Source organism: Myxine glutinosa, chromosome 1, assembly GCF_964187855.1.
Source record: "Myxine glutinosa chromosome 1, kmMyxGlut1.1, whole genome shotgun sequence".
Taxonomy (NCBI): domain Eukaryota; kingdom Metazoa; phylum Chordata; class Myxini; order Myxiniformes; family Myxinidae; genus Myxine; species Myxine glutinosa.
In genome coordinates, this window is record NC_136261.1 from 365,234,025 (window position 1) to 365,251,766 (window position 17,742).

Here is a 17,742-nt window from a genome sequence, read left to right on the forward strand (position 1 = left end):
ACCGCTTTGCACAAAAAAGGTGCAAAAACAGATCCCAGCAACTACAGACCAATCAGCCTTCTCCCAATTATCAGCAAAGTCATGGAATCCATCATTGCTTCAGATATGAAATCTTTCCTCTTCTCCAATGGCTTGATCTCTGATCATCAATTTGGTTTCAGACCTGGTCACTCTACTCTGGACATGCTGCTTCTGCTTTCTCAACAATGGATGGAGGTCCACAATGCCAAACAGGAAATTAGAGAAGTCTCCCTTGACATATCACGTGCCTTCGATACGGTCTGGCACCCCGCTCTGCTCACCAAACTCTCCTCTTTTGGTATCCATGGAAATCTCCACGCATGGCTGGCGGACTTCCTCTCTAGTCGTAGTCAACGTGTAGCCCTGAATGGGTTTCTCTCATCTCCTCTTCCTGTTCAGGCTGGAGTTCCACAAGGCAGTGTTCTGGGCCCTGTGCTTTTTCTGGTCTTCATCAATGATCTCTCTGACTCTCTTGAAAATCCTCTGTATCTCTTTGCTGATGACTCTACTCTCTGTCGCTCCATTCTTCATCCCTCAGATCGGCAGTCTGCAGCCTCCTCACTCTCTGCAGACCTGGACAAAATCACAGACTGGGCAAACAAGTGGAACATGTCTTTCAATCCTGACAAATCTCACACTCTTACGATGTCTCTCCGAAAAGACCGACTGGACAACCCTCCCATCCACTTTCTGAATGATCCTGTCCAAGAAGTTCTGTCACTCAAGCTTTTGGGTCTCACTATCTGCCATGATCTTTCCTGGGAAAACCACATTTCAAATCTGGCCTCCAAAGCCAGTCGCCGACTGGGCATCCTCCGTCGTGCGAAGTCCTTCCTTGGCACACCTGAGCTCCTCACCACATACAAGGCTTTCATCCGCAGCTCAATGGAATACTGCTCTCCCCTCTGGGCTGGTGCTCCTGCCTCACACCTAGCTCGTCTTCACGCTGTTGAAATCAAAGCATTCAGAATCATTGGAATCTCCCGCGATGAAGCTAACTCCAAGGGCCTCTCACTCACTCACCGCAGGCAGGTTGGTGGTCTTTCCGTCTTCTACCGACTCCTCTCTGGCCTTGCCCCCCCAGCTCTCTCTGGGCTCTGTCCCGCAAATATTCCTACAGGTTGCACAAGATCTGCCTGCAACCCTCTTATGGTCAAACTGCCAAAATCAAGACTCTCTGCTCACCTTCACTCCTTCATTCCTCTTTTCTCCCGCCTCTGGAACCAACTCCCTCACTCTCTTCAATCCCACTCCACCCTCCAGGTCTTTAAAACAGCTGTTCACCACTATCTCTTATCTTCCCCCATCCAAAACCTTGATCTTTTCTACCCCCGCTAATTTCACCCCAATTCCACTTTTTTGAAATACCAACTTCTGTCCTGGAAGTCCTTGGTGCCCTTGTATTTTATACTTCTCCCTCCCCCCATCCCCCCTTCCCACGCCTCCTCCCCCCAAGCCCTCTCCCTTCCACACATCTCCCTGCTCTCAAATGTTGTGTTTGTGTGCTTCCCCTTCTCTCCCCATCTTGTTTTCCGCTCCCTCTTTTTATATATTTTGTTTGTCTGGTTGATTTGTTTGTGAAGTAAATGTTAGCTCTTTCACGAGCCTCGATTCAGTATACAAAAAAAAAGAAGAAGAAAAAAAAGGGGCGTGCCATGATGATGACGTCCTGACGCGTGGTGAGCACGTCATGACGTCATGACGTGATGCTACCCCTCCGCCTCTCCATTCAGTTCGGTTTATGGCTTCGATCGGTGGATTGACATTCCCGCTCACCTGAAAGCAGCTTTGCCTCACGACAAGCTCTCTTTTGATATCCGATTTGATTTTATTACTTTGCGGGACAGGTGCTTTGCCATTTCCGGACGCGGCTTCCCCGGCAGCAGCAGCACAATCACACCACCCAGCTGCTCAGAGTTCTTCTTCCTCCGCACATTGTTTCATCCCCTCCGATGGATCCCGGTATTCTTTACTCGCCTCAACCAACCTTCCACTGCAGTATATCCTTATTATTCCTCTCCTCAATGTGTTTTAATGTTTATTTCAGTTCCAAATGACGATGTGAATAATTGGTACTTTTACAATGGATGCAACTACTGTTCTTTTATCCTGCCTAAGAATACCTCGATGATCAGTAGTGGTGATCTCTTTCCCAATCGCAGGAGTAAGCTCTTCCCATTTCAATTAGTGATTTGCACATGTGAGAGCGATACCGATGGTCTCCTTTTTACATTTTAGCATTACATTTTATAGCAACTTATCCAATAAAACCATTGAACCCTACAGCACATCCAGAGGCGGTTTTAGTAATTTTGTGGCTCTAGGCAAAAGTCAAGGGTGCCCCCCTCCTTGGGCCCCCCACAACTCCTTTATAGTTAGGTCCAAAACTTCAATTCCGTGACCATTTTCTGGCTAGTAAGGTTTGACGATTGATTTGACTTCTATTGACATTTTATAACAAAAATAGCCTCTATGTCCCTCCCAAAAATCCCGGCATTATTCGCCAGAGGCCCGAATCCAAGATGACCGCCGGCACTATCTTGAAAAATTAAGTTTTGAACCAGAACACCTAGAATCACGTACAAAGACACTTTTTTGGGTAATTTGACCACGAGGATTCCGAATCTGACATTAGTTTGACGTTATGACATTATTTTGACCCAGAAATCCAAGATGGCCACCATCCAGTAGAGCGAAAATGCAACTTTTGTACTTAAACATGTTAAAGAAACTACCTCCATAAGGATATCTTGCAGTAAAGTAATTGATGATTGCATGACAAGTAAACTCATTACACTTCAAAATAAGCTATTTTTAATAGCTGTGACTTGAACAGTTTTCAAATGAAGTAATTAATCAATATGACCTTTAATTATATGATTAGTCCGAATCAGAGCATTCTGCTTCACTAGAATCTGAATCATCAGATTCCGATGAATCTCCCCGCCTTTGTACATCATCATCTCGGTCCTCATTCCCCTCCTGGCTCTCATCTTCCTCACTCTCTTCAGCTGGCCCTGGTGCAGGTAGATGTGTCGGGAGAGCAGGTTGCGTGTGGCGGACAGGGCGACAGCGACCACCCACCAGCTCCCAGCCATGTCCGAGTGGCGAGGGGTGGTGTTTCTTGGAGGGATGACGCACAAGATATGCCAAGTAGTTTGCTCGGAGGCAGTGTTGGCGTAGGCTGTCTGCATCTGGAGGGAGACGGATAAATGATTTGTTTTTCAGTGTCTTCCACTTTGCTGCACGGGCCTCAGCCATGGTGCTACTCTTTTCGTCGCCATAGATGACATGTCGTGTGAACTGGAAGAGCTCCTCTAGCACCTCCTCCTCAAGGTCAAGGCTATCTCCACACAGCGAGAGCTGCCGTCGAGCCACAGGGCTCCTCGCCACCCGGTCATACACCAACTTCTTACCCTTGCCATAGAAGCCTGAGTTGGCATCACAGCCTGTCATACAGTGCAGCTGCACAATACAGTCTGCCATCTCGTCATTAACCAGGCCATGACATAAGATAGTCTCCTTCTTCCTCTTGATACAGAGCTTTCCGGGCAGCTGCTGCGAGATGACTGCTGCCACGACATAGGCATCGGTATCAGCGGTATCAATGACAACAGGGCCACTGTAGCCTGATTCACGCAGAACTGTGTAAGCAGAAAAGAGGACAGTGTCAGCCTCAGACTGGTCAAAGCTGTAGTTCTCCATTGGTTGCTGGGTTGACAAATTGGTGCAGTGGGAGCCAACAGAGTAGACAATCTCTGCATCAACACTCTCTGCAAGGTCTGTCAGGTAGGTGCATATCAGCTTTTGCATCCGCCCCTTGTTGCTGACGCTACATAGAAGTGTTTTGAATGCTTGGGCAGAAGGGAAGGGGTCATTCAATTTCATGTAGGTGTTGGGTATATGTGCCTTACCGTTTTGTCTCGCTCGTCATCTTGGGTAGAGTGGCTTTAGTAGAGCATGTGCTTGGTGGCAATGATGATAGAAAGCTTGTCCATGATGTCATTCACAACTGACTTGTTGGGCAGTTGATTGTAGGACATATGAAAATAAGCCTTGCTCTTCCCTTGCTCCGCATTTAAACCAGCATAAAACCCATTGTATGAAGGGATAGCCTGCTCAGCTGCATCAGGGCGGTCACCATCCACGTCCACACGAGCAAGGGCATGAAAAATGCTCCGCTTGCACTGATGCTTTGTACTTGATGAGAACATAGTGGGCTTTGGCCGGATGGGAGGCTCCCCACGTTTTATCGTCCTATACGGCTTAACTATCTGCATCTCAGATGCCTTCTCAGTTAGTGCCTGTGACACAGTCTTTGCGTCTGTGATGCGTGTTTGCTCATCCTGGATGTTAGCCTCATAATCCGGTACAAGACGTTCTAGACGCTGCAGAAACATCCAGTTACAGCGGTGTGCAGTACCCCCTCCTGTCAACGTGTCGTTGGTGAAGTCATCATTGTCAATGAGACTAATGCTTGGTTCTCCCTCAGCGATCTCATCAGGACAGATCAAACATCGCTCGAGGTCATGCATGGTCCAGAGGTCACGTAGGAGAAGCACGTTTGGGTAGCTGATCCCCATGCCCAGCTTGTAGTAAGAGTCAATAAGCTCCTTGCTGCGAGTCATCCCATGAAGGGTGACGGTGGCATTGATGGCGGTCGTGGTGGGTCGCTTTGTAATGTACTGCGTGATGAGAGAGGTGAGAGAGAGTGTGCTGGGAGACAGATCTACCTCCTTCTTCCCCTGCAAAGCAGATAGCAGCTGCACCATGAGAGGCGAGAGCTCTTCCTCCTCTTCTAGCTCCTCGACTCTTGGCGGCCATGGGATGGGTTTGATTGACTTGACATCATCCTTGAGCCGCTTAGCCACATTGTGCACCAGTTGTTCACTGCTAACACCGATGGCGGAGAGTGCTGCTTCAACATATGAACCACCCCCAGATGTGTCATCGACTAGGTCGCTCTGGTTTCTCTGAGGGCGGGAGTGGAAGCCGATCTTGCCCTCAAACTCCCGGGTCAGGATATCTTTGATAAAGGATGACTTGATGCTGGATGTTGAGAAGCCATACCGAGATATGATAGAGCTGTAGTATTTGAGGAGGCTCTGTAGTGACCTTAGCTCACGTTCCTCAAAGATAACTGTTCTGATGTGGTCAAAGAAGATAGTCTGAGCCTCACGGAGATTGACATTGTGCATGCGTGGGAGTTTGTCATCTTCACTCATTTTCTGGTAACTACGCACATATTTCAACCAGCATTTGTTGTGATATCTGATCTCAATCGCATATGGGTCATCAGCTGCATAATCGATCACACAGTTGATTCTGTCTCGCATGCTCTGATCTTCGAGGGCCACCGTGTGACTCTTGAACTGGTGTTCGTATGATAATTCTGTTTCGTATGATAATAATGCATGCCCATGCATTATCATACGAAATCAGGGACAGCTTTGATTCTGGGTGCTTTGCCGACTCCGGTTTACAGCACCAGACACATTTTGTTTTTTCATGTATCAGCCCTTCTACACTTGATCGCAGCCGCTTGGCAGGTGGAGAAGCAGCCGGGGGGAAAGCCTCAGACATGGACGAAGACTGAGATTGGCATTCCTTGACTTCTCGTTTTTTCTGTCTTGTCTTGGCCTGCTCCAGTTTATTAGCATTCCATAAGGTCAGCCTACATGATTTATGGACACATTGTCTGCCGGGACCATTATCCCAATTGACTGTTGCATAAACGTCTCCGAACTTGTCAAGACCGCTCCATAACGGGGCATTTTTCTTGAGATTTTCCCAACTCTCAACGGAGGTAACGACATCAGTGGCTTCATTGCAAAGCCCGCCACACTGGAGGACACACGGAACGGTGGACATTCTCTTGACAGCTATCTTCTGAATACTGCGCTTCTCAGTGCCGTCTCATTCGCTCGTATACTCCCTGGAAAGACAGAAATAAGTATATGACATTACACACACAGACAAATAAAAAACAAGAAAATAGCAATTCACTAATCAGGACCTCAATTCCGTGGCCAGTATAGATTTAGCCAAAATAATGTGTTAATTCATGATCATATGTTCTCCCATTTAAAAGTTGCATTTTCGCTCTACTGGATGGTGGCCATCTTGGATTTCTGGGTCAAAATAATGTCATAACGTCAAACTAATGTCAGATTCGGTATCCTCGTGGTCAAATTACCCAAAAAAGTGTCTTTGTACGTGATTCTAGGTGTTCTGGTTCAAAACTTAATTTTTCAAGATAGTGCCGGCGGTCATCTTGGATTCGGGCCTCTGGCGAAAAATGCCGGGATTTTTGGGAGGGACATAGAGGCTATTTTTGTTATAAAATGTCAATAGAAGTCAAATCAATCGTCAAATCTTACTAGCCAGAAAATGGTCACGGAATTGAAGTTTTGGACCTAACTATTATTCCCACCCAACCCACTCTGAACAAGAATAAAGCTCCCAATTTTAAAAATGCATGTCCCTTCAAAATAATGCACTGCAGTTTGCGGTTTGACTTTATTCTCCAATATTCACCAAAACAATACACAAAACGTCGACCTATTATTATTATATAGATATAAAAGAAAATTAATATTATAACAAGTAGAGAGCTGCATTCAAAGTATGCCGCACCCATGCAAAATAAATAAATAACATAACCTCCAGCGCATTGATTGAAAATTGAAAATCAGATGTGCATTAATTGAAAATTTTAATAATTAATAGATTAATTGATAAATCAATAAATCAAAAATACCCTTTACAACCAAATCACTTGGTCATTGTCGTGTCCAAATATCAGCTTCCTAGCTCAAAAGGTGCCTGAGATATTGCCCAGATGAGAAAGGAAATAAATAAGTGATTAATAAACTGATAATAATTAATTAATTTATCAATTAATTGATTAATCACAAAAAACAAAAATACAGTTTTTGCCAAAACAATTGTTCACTATTGTGCCAAAATTTCAGCTTAGTTCAAAGGACCATCTAGATTCTAGAACCTTTCTATGTTAAGAAAGGTTCCACATGTTCCTATTCCATAAGAACTCTATTCCATAATCACCCGGCCAAACAAACAAACAATAAGAGGTCATGCAGAGCACGATACTTGCAAAATCCTCACCCCCCCCCCCCCCCCAAAAAGATTGCCATTGATCCATCAAATTGTCCATTTCATCAAGATTAACATGAACGATCTTGATCAAAGCTCGGGTCAATAGGATGAAAAGGGACGATTTTTCAGATGAAAATGTATGATTTTGGAAGTTTGACCTTGAGTTGACCTTTGACCTCTTGACCTCACCGCTAGTTGGTTTCCCAATTTAGTGACTCAATGTGCCAATGCTGTTCAATTTTCAAGTCAATCGGATGAAAAATGGCGATTTTAGAAATTCGACCTCCACATCACCTTTGACCTCAAAATCAATAGGCTTCTCAATTGTGACGACCTCTACAGCTTGGTGAAGTTTCGTGACGATCGGTTTAGAATTGTGACCTGTAGGCCGGTGACAAACAAACAAACAAGGAGACGTCATGCGGAGCACGATATTTGCAAAATCCGCCCCCCCCCCCCCCCCCCCCCCCCCGCCCAAGAAAAAAAATTCCGTTGATACAGCAAATTGTCCATTTCATCAAGATTAAAATTGACAATCTTGATCAAAGCTCGGGTCAATAGGAAGAAAAGTGACGATTTTTCAGATGAAGAATGATGATTTTGGAAGGTTGACCTTGAGTTGACCTTTGACCTCAAAAATAGTTAGTTTCCCTATTTAGTGACTCAATGTGCAAATGCTGTTCAATTTTCAAGTGAATCAGATGAAAATTGAGGATTTTTGAAACTTGGCCTATGTTGACGTCAAAAATAATTTGTGCTTGAATTCAGTGACCAGATGTGCAAGTTCTCTTGAAATTTCAAGTCAATTGGATGAAAATTGAGGATTTTATAAATTTGGCCTATGTTGACCTTTTGGCTTATGGTGACCTCAAAAATACTTGGTGGTTGAATTCAGTGACCAGATATGCAAGTCCTCTTCAAATCTCAAGTCAATCGGATGAAAATTGAGGATTTTAGAAATTTAGGAAAGTTGGTGACCTTTGGCCTATGTTGACCTTTTGACCCCAAAAACAATAGGCTTCTTGCTTTTGACCAACTCTACCATTTCGTGAAGTTTCGTGAAGATCGGTTGAAAATTGTGACCTGTAGGCCGGTGACAAACAAACAGACAGACAGACAGACCCACAAACGCAACCGACCAATATATTTGAAAAATCTTCGATTTTGCAAGTAACAAGAAGACGTCATGCGGAGCACGATACTTGCAAAATCCACCCCTCACCCCGAAGAAAAAAAATTCCATTGATACAGCAAATTGTCCATTTCATCAAGATTAAAATTGACAATCTTGATCAAAGCTCGGGTCAATCTTACTATAATTCACCAAATGTTCGTCCGTCTGTCTGTCTGTCCGTTCGAAGGTACCGCAAAAACGACTGAACCGATCGCAACGGTATTTTGGGTGGTTAATCCTGGGATCCCCAGGAGTAAAATAGGCTATATTGTTTTTCCAATTTCCGCTTTGGTCTCCAACATTCTCAGGTTTGGACTCCCGTATAACATTCGCGTTCGCATAACGTTCATTGTGATGATGTTTTCATTGTGACGATGTTGTTTTCCTGGGTGCCACACAAACGGCTGCACCGATCACTGCATGGCTGCACCGATCAGACTCGGTGACCTCGGACAAAGACCTTTTATAAGGACACGGGTTGAATCCCTGCTTGAGAGAATTCCAACCCCCTCCCCGCCATCACGGCCGTCTCTCCAACTCACAATCCCACGAGATATGCGGAAAGGATGACCCAAAACCAATATAAACATCATTAAACATCATTCGTATATAAACATCATTAAAAGTAAATAATGACCTCGGCCAAAGTTCAAATGACGTTTAATCTCTAATAATAATAATAATAATGCATTTATTTTATATAGCGCTTTTCAGGGAACCCAAAGACGCTTTGACAGAGTGCAAAACATAATGCATAGCAAAACATAAAAACAATTGCAAAAAACAAGAATCAATAGGGAAATATTTGAAATATCTACTTGAGAGAATTCCACATAGCTATTTGGGCGTTGTATACGCTAACAGATCGCTGTCTCCATCGATCTTGCCAAGGCTGTAACACCTATCGGCTCAAAATCCTTTTAACTGTTGATTTGGAAGTTTTTACAATGAGGGAAACACGTTCGGGAGTACATACAACATCGGGAGTACTAACTGCACGCGTCTTCAGTATCAAGCTTAAATCTGTCATGGCGGATCTGAAGAGCGGAATGCTTGGAGAAGTGGTGGGCTACTTCGCCATGAAGGAGGATCAGAAACGTGGACTCCCACACTGCCACATCCTGCTGATACTTGCTCCCGCATGACGTTATTTTCCCGGGTGCCGCACAAACTGCTGCACCGATCGAGATTTAACGGATGTTTATATAAATCGTTTAAAAGAAAAAAAGCCCTCAATTTCTGATATTTAGCCTTTTCATTTGGGCCTCCCAATTGAAGCCCCGCCCATAGGGCGGGTACCGTTGAGAGTGGGAAGAAAAGTGACGATTTTTCAGATGAAAAATGATGATTTTGGAAGGTTGACCTTGAGTTGACCTTTGACCTTTTGACCTCAAAAATAGTTAGTTTCCCTATTTAGTGACTCCATGTGCAAATGCTGTTCAATTTTTAAGTCAATCAGATGAAAATTGAGGATTTTAAAAACTTGGCCTATATTGACCTTTTGGCCTATGTTGACCTCAAAAATAGTTGGTGGTTGAATTCAGTGACCATATAATTTAGGCTGGGCCAAATCAGGGGTGATTTTCAATTTTTCATACTACAAGGTTGTAATTTACCTAAAGGTTGTGGCTGGGTAACAGAAACAAAACCATGAAATTTTTTTTCAAAAATATTGACGTCTTACGGTAAAACAGCCCGTTACCATAGCAACCGTTACAGACGACTCAAAAAATTCTTAAAATCGATGATTTCTCAGGTTGTGTGTGACCCCCAGAGTTGATTCTGGTACCAAAAGATTCAGAATTGAAAGCCAAGGATGATTGGATAGCTTAACAATGTCTGTGACACAATTCAATACAACTTTTATCCCAAAAACTCATTTTTATCTCAAATTTAAGGCATTTGTTTGAAAAAAAAATGAAAATTTTGCTTTTTAATCATAGGATAATCATTAATCAGAGCTATAGTCAAATTAAATGTACTTTAAATTAACTTTTGTCATTGATTAAGCTTTTTTGTCTCAAATTTAAGGTCTGACATTGAACATTGATAACAAAATAAAAAACATAGTCCCAATTGTAATCAATGGAGGCCAATGACTTCTTAGTCACAACCTCAGTGGATGTTGCCAGTCCATGCAGCTTCTCCCTGACGCCCTTCACAACCCTGTATAGAGCCTGGAGCTGCGCCTCAGATGTGGGGGCCTTGTTAGTGTTCAAATCTGTGGCGAGTCCAAGTGTCCGCTCTGCTGCGTCATTGACAACTGGGAGTTTGGCCACAACTTCCTTGCCATGACGATAGCTGTCTGAGGTGGGCCACTGTGCAACGGGGAGCTTGACAAAACTGGAGTCAATACCCAAGAGTTCAAGCATGCTCCAAGAGTCGTAACCAACAAAGTCTTTGAGGGCTTTACTCCCCAATTGCTGTGAGGCTGGCATCTCCTGTATCATGTTATGTGCAGTCCCATGGTACCTGAGCATAGCCCTTCTCATAGTCTGCTTGTCAGATGACGTTCTGTCCGAGAAGAGTGCCAAAGAGACCAATCTCTCTGAGAGGTACCACAAATGGTTTTGTAGCTTCTCTCGGGCCACAGTCACAAAGGACAGAAATTTGGCAGGCCACTTTGTTGGATTCTTTGCGATACTGGCCTCAGCCTTGAGGAGGTTCTTCATCAGGTACATGTCGTTAGATGGTGCATCTGCAGCACTGGTACATGTCAACCACGCTTTAGTGTAGAAGACTGACATGAATGCAGCGAGACTGGTTATGTCTTCCAGCTCTTCGGGTGTGTAGATATCTCCCAGCTGCCAACGGAAGAGTGCCACCTTTATAGTGTATAAAGTCTTGCTCATCCAACGGGCGTGGTGGAATGCCCCAGGAGCTTTGATAGTGATGGTCCTCATACCATCAGGGACAGTCCCTCCAAGAAACAGCAGTGTGAGGTGTGCCAGCTCCAGGTAGTCGTGTCGAAGAGTCTCCTTTGTGCTATTGTCCATCCACGTCTGAAGGAAGGTGATGGTGGCATGTACATGGCCAGCCAGCTCTCTCTGTTGAGCAGACACCTCGACCAATGTGTAGTTGCCCTGGTCCAATTCACTCCAAGTGTTGAGCAGTCGCTTGAACAGCTGTTCATTAGGTCCTGTGGTGGGGCCATACACTATTGAGCAAGACGCCCCTCCAACCAATTCGTGGATGTGGTGCCGACACGCCAGTTGCAGAAGACTCCTGCCAAACTCAGTCTCCAGTCTTACTACGACTCCACTCTTGACCCCAGAGTTCACTGCCGTTGTATCGAAGACAAGAGCGCCTATCCTTGATGTGTGCAAGAGCGCCTTGAACGCCCTGATGAATGGTTACAGTAACAACCGAAAGCAGGCATTAAAATTAATGATTGTAAGCTGCTTTTGTTAACTTTTTTTTATTGAAATGAAGATGGCCAAATTTAAACAACGTTATAACAGTTATAAAAACTGGACAATACAAGGTTGTAAAAGACAATTTAAAGTAAATTTAATCTGATTAATGGTTATCCTATGATTAAAAAGCAAAATGTTCAATTTTTTTCCATAAATATGCTTGAAATTTCAGACAAAAATCAGTTTTTTGGATAAAAGTGGTATTGAATTGTGTCACAGACATTGTTAAGCTATCCAATCATCCTTGGCTTTCAATTCTGCATCTTTTGGTACCAGAATCAACTCTGGGGGTCAAACACAGCTTGAGAAATCGTCAATTTAGGCATTTTTTGAGTCGTCTGTAACTGTTGCTATGGTAACGGGCTGTCTGACCGTAAAACGTCAATATTTTTGAATTTTTTTTTCATGATTTTGTTCCTGATACTCACTCACAACTTTTAGGTAAATTACATTGAATTAGGAAAATCACCTCCGATTTGGCCCAGCCTACCATATATGTACATCCTCTTAGAATTTCAAGTCAATCAAATGAAAATTGGTGATTTTAGAAATTCGGCCTATGTTGACCTTTTGGCCTATGTTGACCTCAAATATACTTGGTGGTTGAATTCAGTGACCAGATATGCAAGTCCTCTTCAAATTTCAAGTCAATCGGATGAAAATTGAGGATTTTAGAAATTTAGCAAAGTTGGTGACCTTTGGCCTATGTTGACCTTTTGACGCCAAAAACAATAGGCTTCTTGCTTTTGACCAACTCCACCATTTGGTGAAGTTTCGTGAAGATCGGTTGAAAATTGTGACCTGTAGGCCAGTGACAAACAAACAAACAGACAGACAGAACCACAAACGCAACCGACCAATATACTTGAAAAATCTTCGATTTTGCAAGTAACAAGAAGACATCATGCAGAGCAAGATACTTTAAAATGCACCTCCCACCACCCCCCAAAAACGTTGCCATGGATACATCTAATTGTCAATTGCATTAGGATTAAAAGTGACGATCTTGATGAAAGCTCGGTTCAATCAGATTAAAATCGATGATACTGTTAGATGAAAATTGATGATTTTAGAAGTTTGACCTTTGACTTTTTGACCTCAAAAATAGTTGGTTTCCAAAATCACTGAGACACGATGCAATTGTTGTTTAATTTTCAAACCCATCAGATGAAAAATGGCGATTTTAGAAAGTTGACCTCATGTTGACCTTAGATCTCAAAATCAATAGGCCTCTCAGTTGTGCCTACCCCTATATTCCAGTCAATCTAACACATTTTATGGCTCAACCCACCACTAATTGCAACATAATTTTTTTCACTGTTGTGCATTTCAGAAATGTCCCCTTAGCACAATACTAAAAGTATACCAAAATATATTTGGTGGAAAGGTGTCAAATTTGCATAATATGCAAATTAACTGCCGCCATTGAAAAAAATACAGAATTTCGACTGTAACTTTGTATCTAAGCATCCAATCATAGCAAATGAAGTGTTTAGACCCATGTTTTCAGGGTTGATGATTTAGAAAAGTTCATTTCTGAATCAATTATATGCATACAATTCAACGGAGTATGCAAATTAGATGCCACCATTATTTTTTTTTAAATCGATTTTCTGCAATAACTTTGTATTCAAGCATCCACTCATTGTAAATGAAGTGTCTAGACCCATCTTTTCATGGTCATTGGATATGATTAGCACATATCTGGATTAATTATATGCATATAACTATGCAAAAATTCAAATTAGCTAGATCCTCATTGTATGAAACTGCTATTTAACTATGTGCATGTTTTCGATTATGTTGCAGAGTACCGTATCTAAGGGGTTTGTGGTGTGACGGATGAACATTGACAAGAGCAGGTTCTACTATAACAAGAGCTTAGCGGTGGCCAGGAGGCTCAAATTTTCAGGGTTAGTGTATACATACGAGTAAAACATTTTGGATGAATTATATGCATACATTTATATGGAATACGTATATTAGCTGTCACCATTACATTTATAGGAAAGTGCTATATTATGTGCATTGTTTCTATTCTATTGCAGAGTATCTAAAGGCTGAGTAGTGTTACAGATGAACATGGACAAGTGCGTTTTCTGCAACAAGAGTTTAGAAGATGGCCAGAAGACCGTTATTCTAAGAGAAAAGGGAAGTGAGGGTATTAATAAGGCAAGTGCGGCACGAGGAAGCAGTGTAAGGACTAAAAAAGGTCTGTGTGTGCACCAGGAATGCAGGCGGGTTTTTATTAATCCACGAAGTATTGCCAGCGAACAGAAAAGAACAGCTGCACAGGAACCACCTTCATTTTGTGTTCTTCGCTCAGAGAGCCCGCAGTTCAGTTTCAAAAAACAATGCTTGTTCTGTGGTCAACCAGCTAAATATGAAGGAAGAAAACGGGGATTTGACGTCATCCCTGTTCGAACTGAAACTTTCCAAAATACTGTCTTACGTACGTGTGAAGAAAGGAAAGATGACTGGTCAAAGTTAGTTGCAGGTAGGATTGCTTATGCTCAGGACCTTTTTGCAGCTGATGCAGTTTACCATCAGAGTTGCAGCGTCAACTTCAGGACTGGAAAGCAGCTTCCACAACAATATTCCTCTGGTGCAGTTGACAGTACCAAGAAAAGAAAGCTTGGTAGACCAGAAGAAAGAGAACGGTATGAAGCATTTCTTATGGTTACTAAGTACTTAGAGGAAAATGATGATGAACAGATAACCATTGTGGACTTGATCAAGAAGATGGAGACCTGTCTCTTGGGTTCAGCATTTGAGCCATACTGCTTCACACACATGAAAAGTAAATTACTGGAGCATTTCGGTGAAAAAATCATCATCTCTGAGTTGGATGGTAAACCAAATGTTGCATTTCGAAGTACAGACGATGCCATTCTGCATGAGTTTTATCAGGAACAGAGGAAAGACGATTCAGACACAGAGATTATGAGAATAATACGCACAGCTGCCAAACTTATCAAAAAGGACATCAGGTCTGTTGATACTTCCAGGGATACATATCCAACTGGAGAAGAGATGTCTTCAACTGAGGAGGCAATGAAGTTCATACCACAGTCACTGTTGGCGTTTCTGCAAGTTTTATTTGTTGGACAAAACGTTGATTTAAAGGTGGCATCAATAGGACAAACTATTATGCAAGCAACCAGACCAAGAATCCTTCCAGCTCCATTGCAGTTTGGCCTTGCAACTGAAATGCACCATCACTTTGCCTCAAGGTTTATTGTAGATACCCTTTATAAACATGGCTTTGGGTGTTCGTACTCCGAAGTGCAGAAGTTTGAGAAAAATGCCGCTTTTACACATGGGACTGAGTTGCCTGCACCCAGACCAGGAGAGTTTATTCAGCACGTTGGTGATAATGTTGAACACAATATCAGAACTCTTGATGGCTTTGGAACATTTCACGGTATGGGAATCATTTCCACTTTTACGCCAGGAAAAATTGATAGTAAACCTGTACCTAGAATATCTTTTGTAATTTGTAATTATTTGTGATCTTTTTTAGAAACTTAGATACAGAATTATGACAAATAATTTGTAAAATCATGGTAAATACTTAGATGCAGAGTTATTGTGGAAAATCTTTTTTTTTCAAAATGGCGGCATAGCCCTGATTTGCATATTTCACATTATTCAATGCGTATAATTAATCCAGAAATGTGCTAATCATATTCAATAACCATGAAAACATGGGTTTGGACATTTAATTTATCATGATTGGACACTTAGATGCAGAATTACTGTGGAAAATTGATTTTTTTCCTAATGGCGGCAGCTAATTTGCATATTATGCAAATTAGACACCTTTCCACTAAATATATTTTGGTATACTTTCAGTATGGTGTTTATGGTATATTTGTGAAATGCACTGCAGTGAATTGTTTTTGTTGCGATTAGTAGTGGGTCAAGCCACTACTTTGACTGGACTACTACAACTTTGTAAAGTTTCATGATGATCGGTTTGGAATTGTGACCTGTAGGCGATTGACAGGCAGACAGGCAGACAGACAGACAGAATAACGCACAAGACCAAACCGATATACTTGAAAAATCTTCGATATTGTAAGTAACAAATGGAGTAAAAACTGAATACGCCATTTTGGAGTGTGTCATCATCGGGTGAAGGTCTTCGGCGCCCGGCCATGATGTCATGCAGCACCTAGAGATAGAATAGGGCAATTGCCAGGGCTACCCCATAAGTAAGACTGCCCCTAAACACATCGGATTGATCTATGACTCCTATGAGACTACATGAGACTACTATCGATTTCACCGATTTGAGTTCCTACGGATTGAATTTTGTTGTGATCGCAGCTCCGAGAACCGAATCACTCTTTAGATGCAAAGTTTAATTCACCTTTCCCAACCTACCGACTGTTTCAGCATCTGAGACTCTATTTCTTTGATTTATTTAATTCTTACCTTACATTGGAGTTGCTCTCTGAAGAATAGGGTAACCTCAATATGCCGTGTGATATGTTTTCCTTGACAGTTGTCTCATTTAATCTCTTCACTCTTGTGTTTACCATACTCAGCTTGAGCTGGAGACTTAGCTTAATAAAGATATGGATTTGGAGATGGAAATGCACCTGGAAAGTGAAAATTTGGAGAAGTCAGATGGACAGAATGTTTAACCTCAAGAAAGTCTGATATTGCTTTGGATCTACTTTTTATGATGGGCCTAATCGTGATGCCTCTATTTCAATCTCAATACCTTCAGGTCATTCCTTTTCTTTCAGAGCAATGTTCTAAATCAGCACATTCACGCTTCGTAACACTGACCTGCTTCTACGTTCATGCATTGCGTATTTGCGGTTGAATTTTTTTTTTAACACATCAGGACTGGTCTCCTATATCCACTGCCACTGATATTAATTCAACCTGGGAGCTCTTCCCCAGAAACCTGCTGTCCCTTATGCATAGATGCCATCTCTTCAATTATGTTACCCATCCTCCCACTCTTGGTACTCTGAATCCATGGGTGAGGCAGTGTCTTTAAAATAACTTGCATTCTCATGTTTTAAGGCAAATCTAACTGAAGACGACCTCAGATCATTCCACAAAACTCACAACAAGTGTGTGCCTACTCTCTTGGGAGCCAGAAAACAACACCTGTCCAATCTCAAGAATGAGCTTTCAAACTTGCCTCCCTCCTCTAAAACCCAGTGGCACCTTGTCAAGACTTGCACCCTCTACCCTCTACGTGCTTTGTCCCCTTCAGGTATCTACAGGACGCAATCAGTCCAGCAACAACCCCCTCCTAGTGAAACTGCAGAAATCCAGAACCACTGCTGACCTCCACTCATTTATTCCCCTTTTTTTCCTGTGGAATGACCTTCCATACTCTCTCTCCAATCTCATTCTTACCTTCAGGTCTTCAAGACAGCTGCTCACCACCATCTCAAGTCATCCCCCATCCAAAATCATGATATTTTCTACACCTGTTAAACCACTCCCCACCCCTCCCAAAATTTTTGCTTATGTATCCATCTTGGCCACCCTTTGCATTCTCCCTTACCCCTCATCGTACCTCATCATTTTCTTCCTCCGCCCTACTGCGTTTCCCCCTTCTTCTGTTCTTCCCTTTGTTATGTTGTGTCTTTATTTGTTCTGTGTCATAGCTCTTCCAAGAGTCTGCACCATGTAGTGAAAAAAATCCCCTCCACCCCCCTCCCCCACCCCCCTATTCAAACAATGCCCTCACATTCAAGGATTCGACATTCACGGCATTTTCCAGGAACGTATCCCCTGCGAATTTCTGGGTCCGATTGCACTACAAATTTGATGAGTTCCTCTGTTAGTCACTCCTTCCGATGCCTCTATGCCTTTCCCCAAACCCTCAAGTGTCAACAGGTTCACCCGAGCAGGGATATAACTGGTGAGGGCAACCAGCTCTACATTTGCTGACACCCTCATTGTCATCAACAAGCTGGACACACTCTGGACGTGGTTTTCTTTTTTCCATATGCCATTTAAACACTGCTCAAATGCCTT

The 17,742-nt window shown here is 42.7% G+C and overlaps 1 protein-coding gene across 2 annotated transcripts in view; it reads left to right on the forward strand.

The window, feature by feature from the left end:
• Positions 1-1,772: 1,772 nt before the first annotated feature.
• LOC137416222 (uncharacterized) overlaps positions 1,773-17,742 on the forward strand; it is a 44,300-nt gene continuing 28,330 nt past the window's right edge. For both annotated transcript variants that reach the window (XM_078770036.1, XM_078770037.1), the window contains exons 1-3: positions 1,773-1,983; positions 13,540-13,643; positions 13,779-15,154. In XM_078770036.1, coding sequence (XP_078626162.1) covers positions 13,807-15,154 — 1,348 coding nt within the window. In that variant the 5' untranslated portion in view covers positions 1,773-1,983; positions 13,540-13,643; positions 13,779-13,806. The remainder of the gene's footprint in view (positions 1,984-13,539; positions 13,644-13,778; positions 15,155-17,742) is intronic.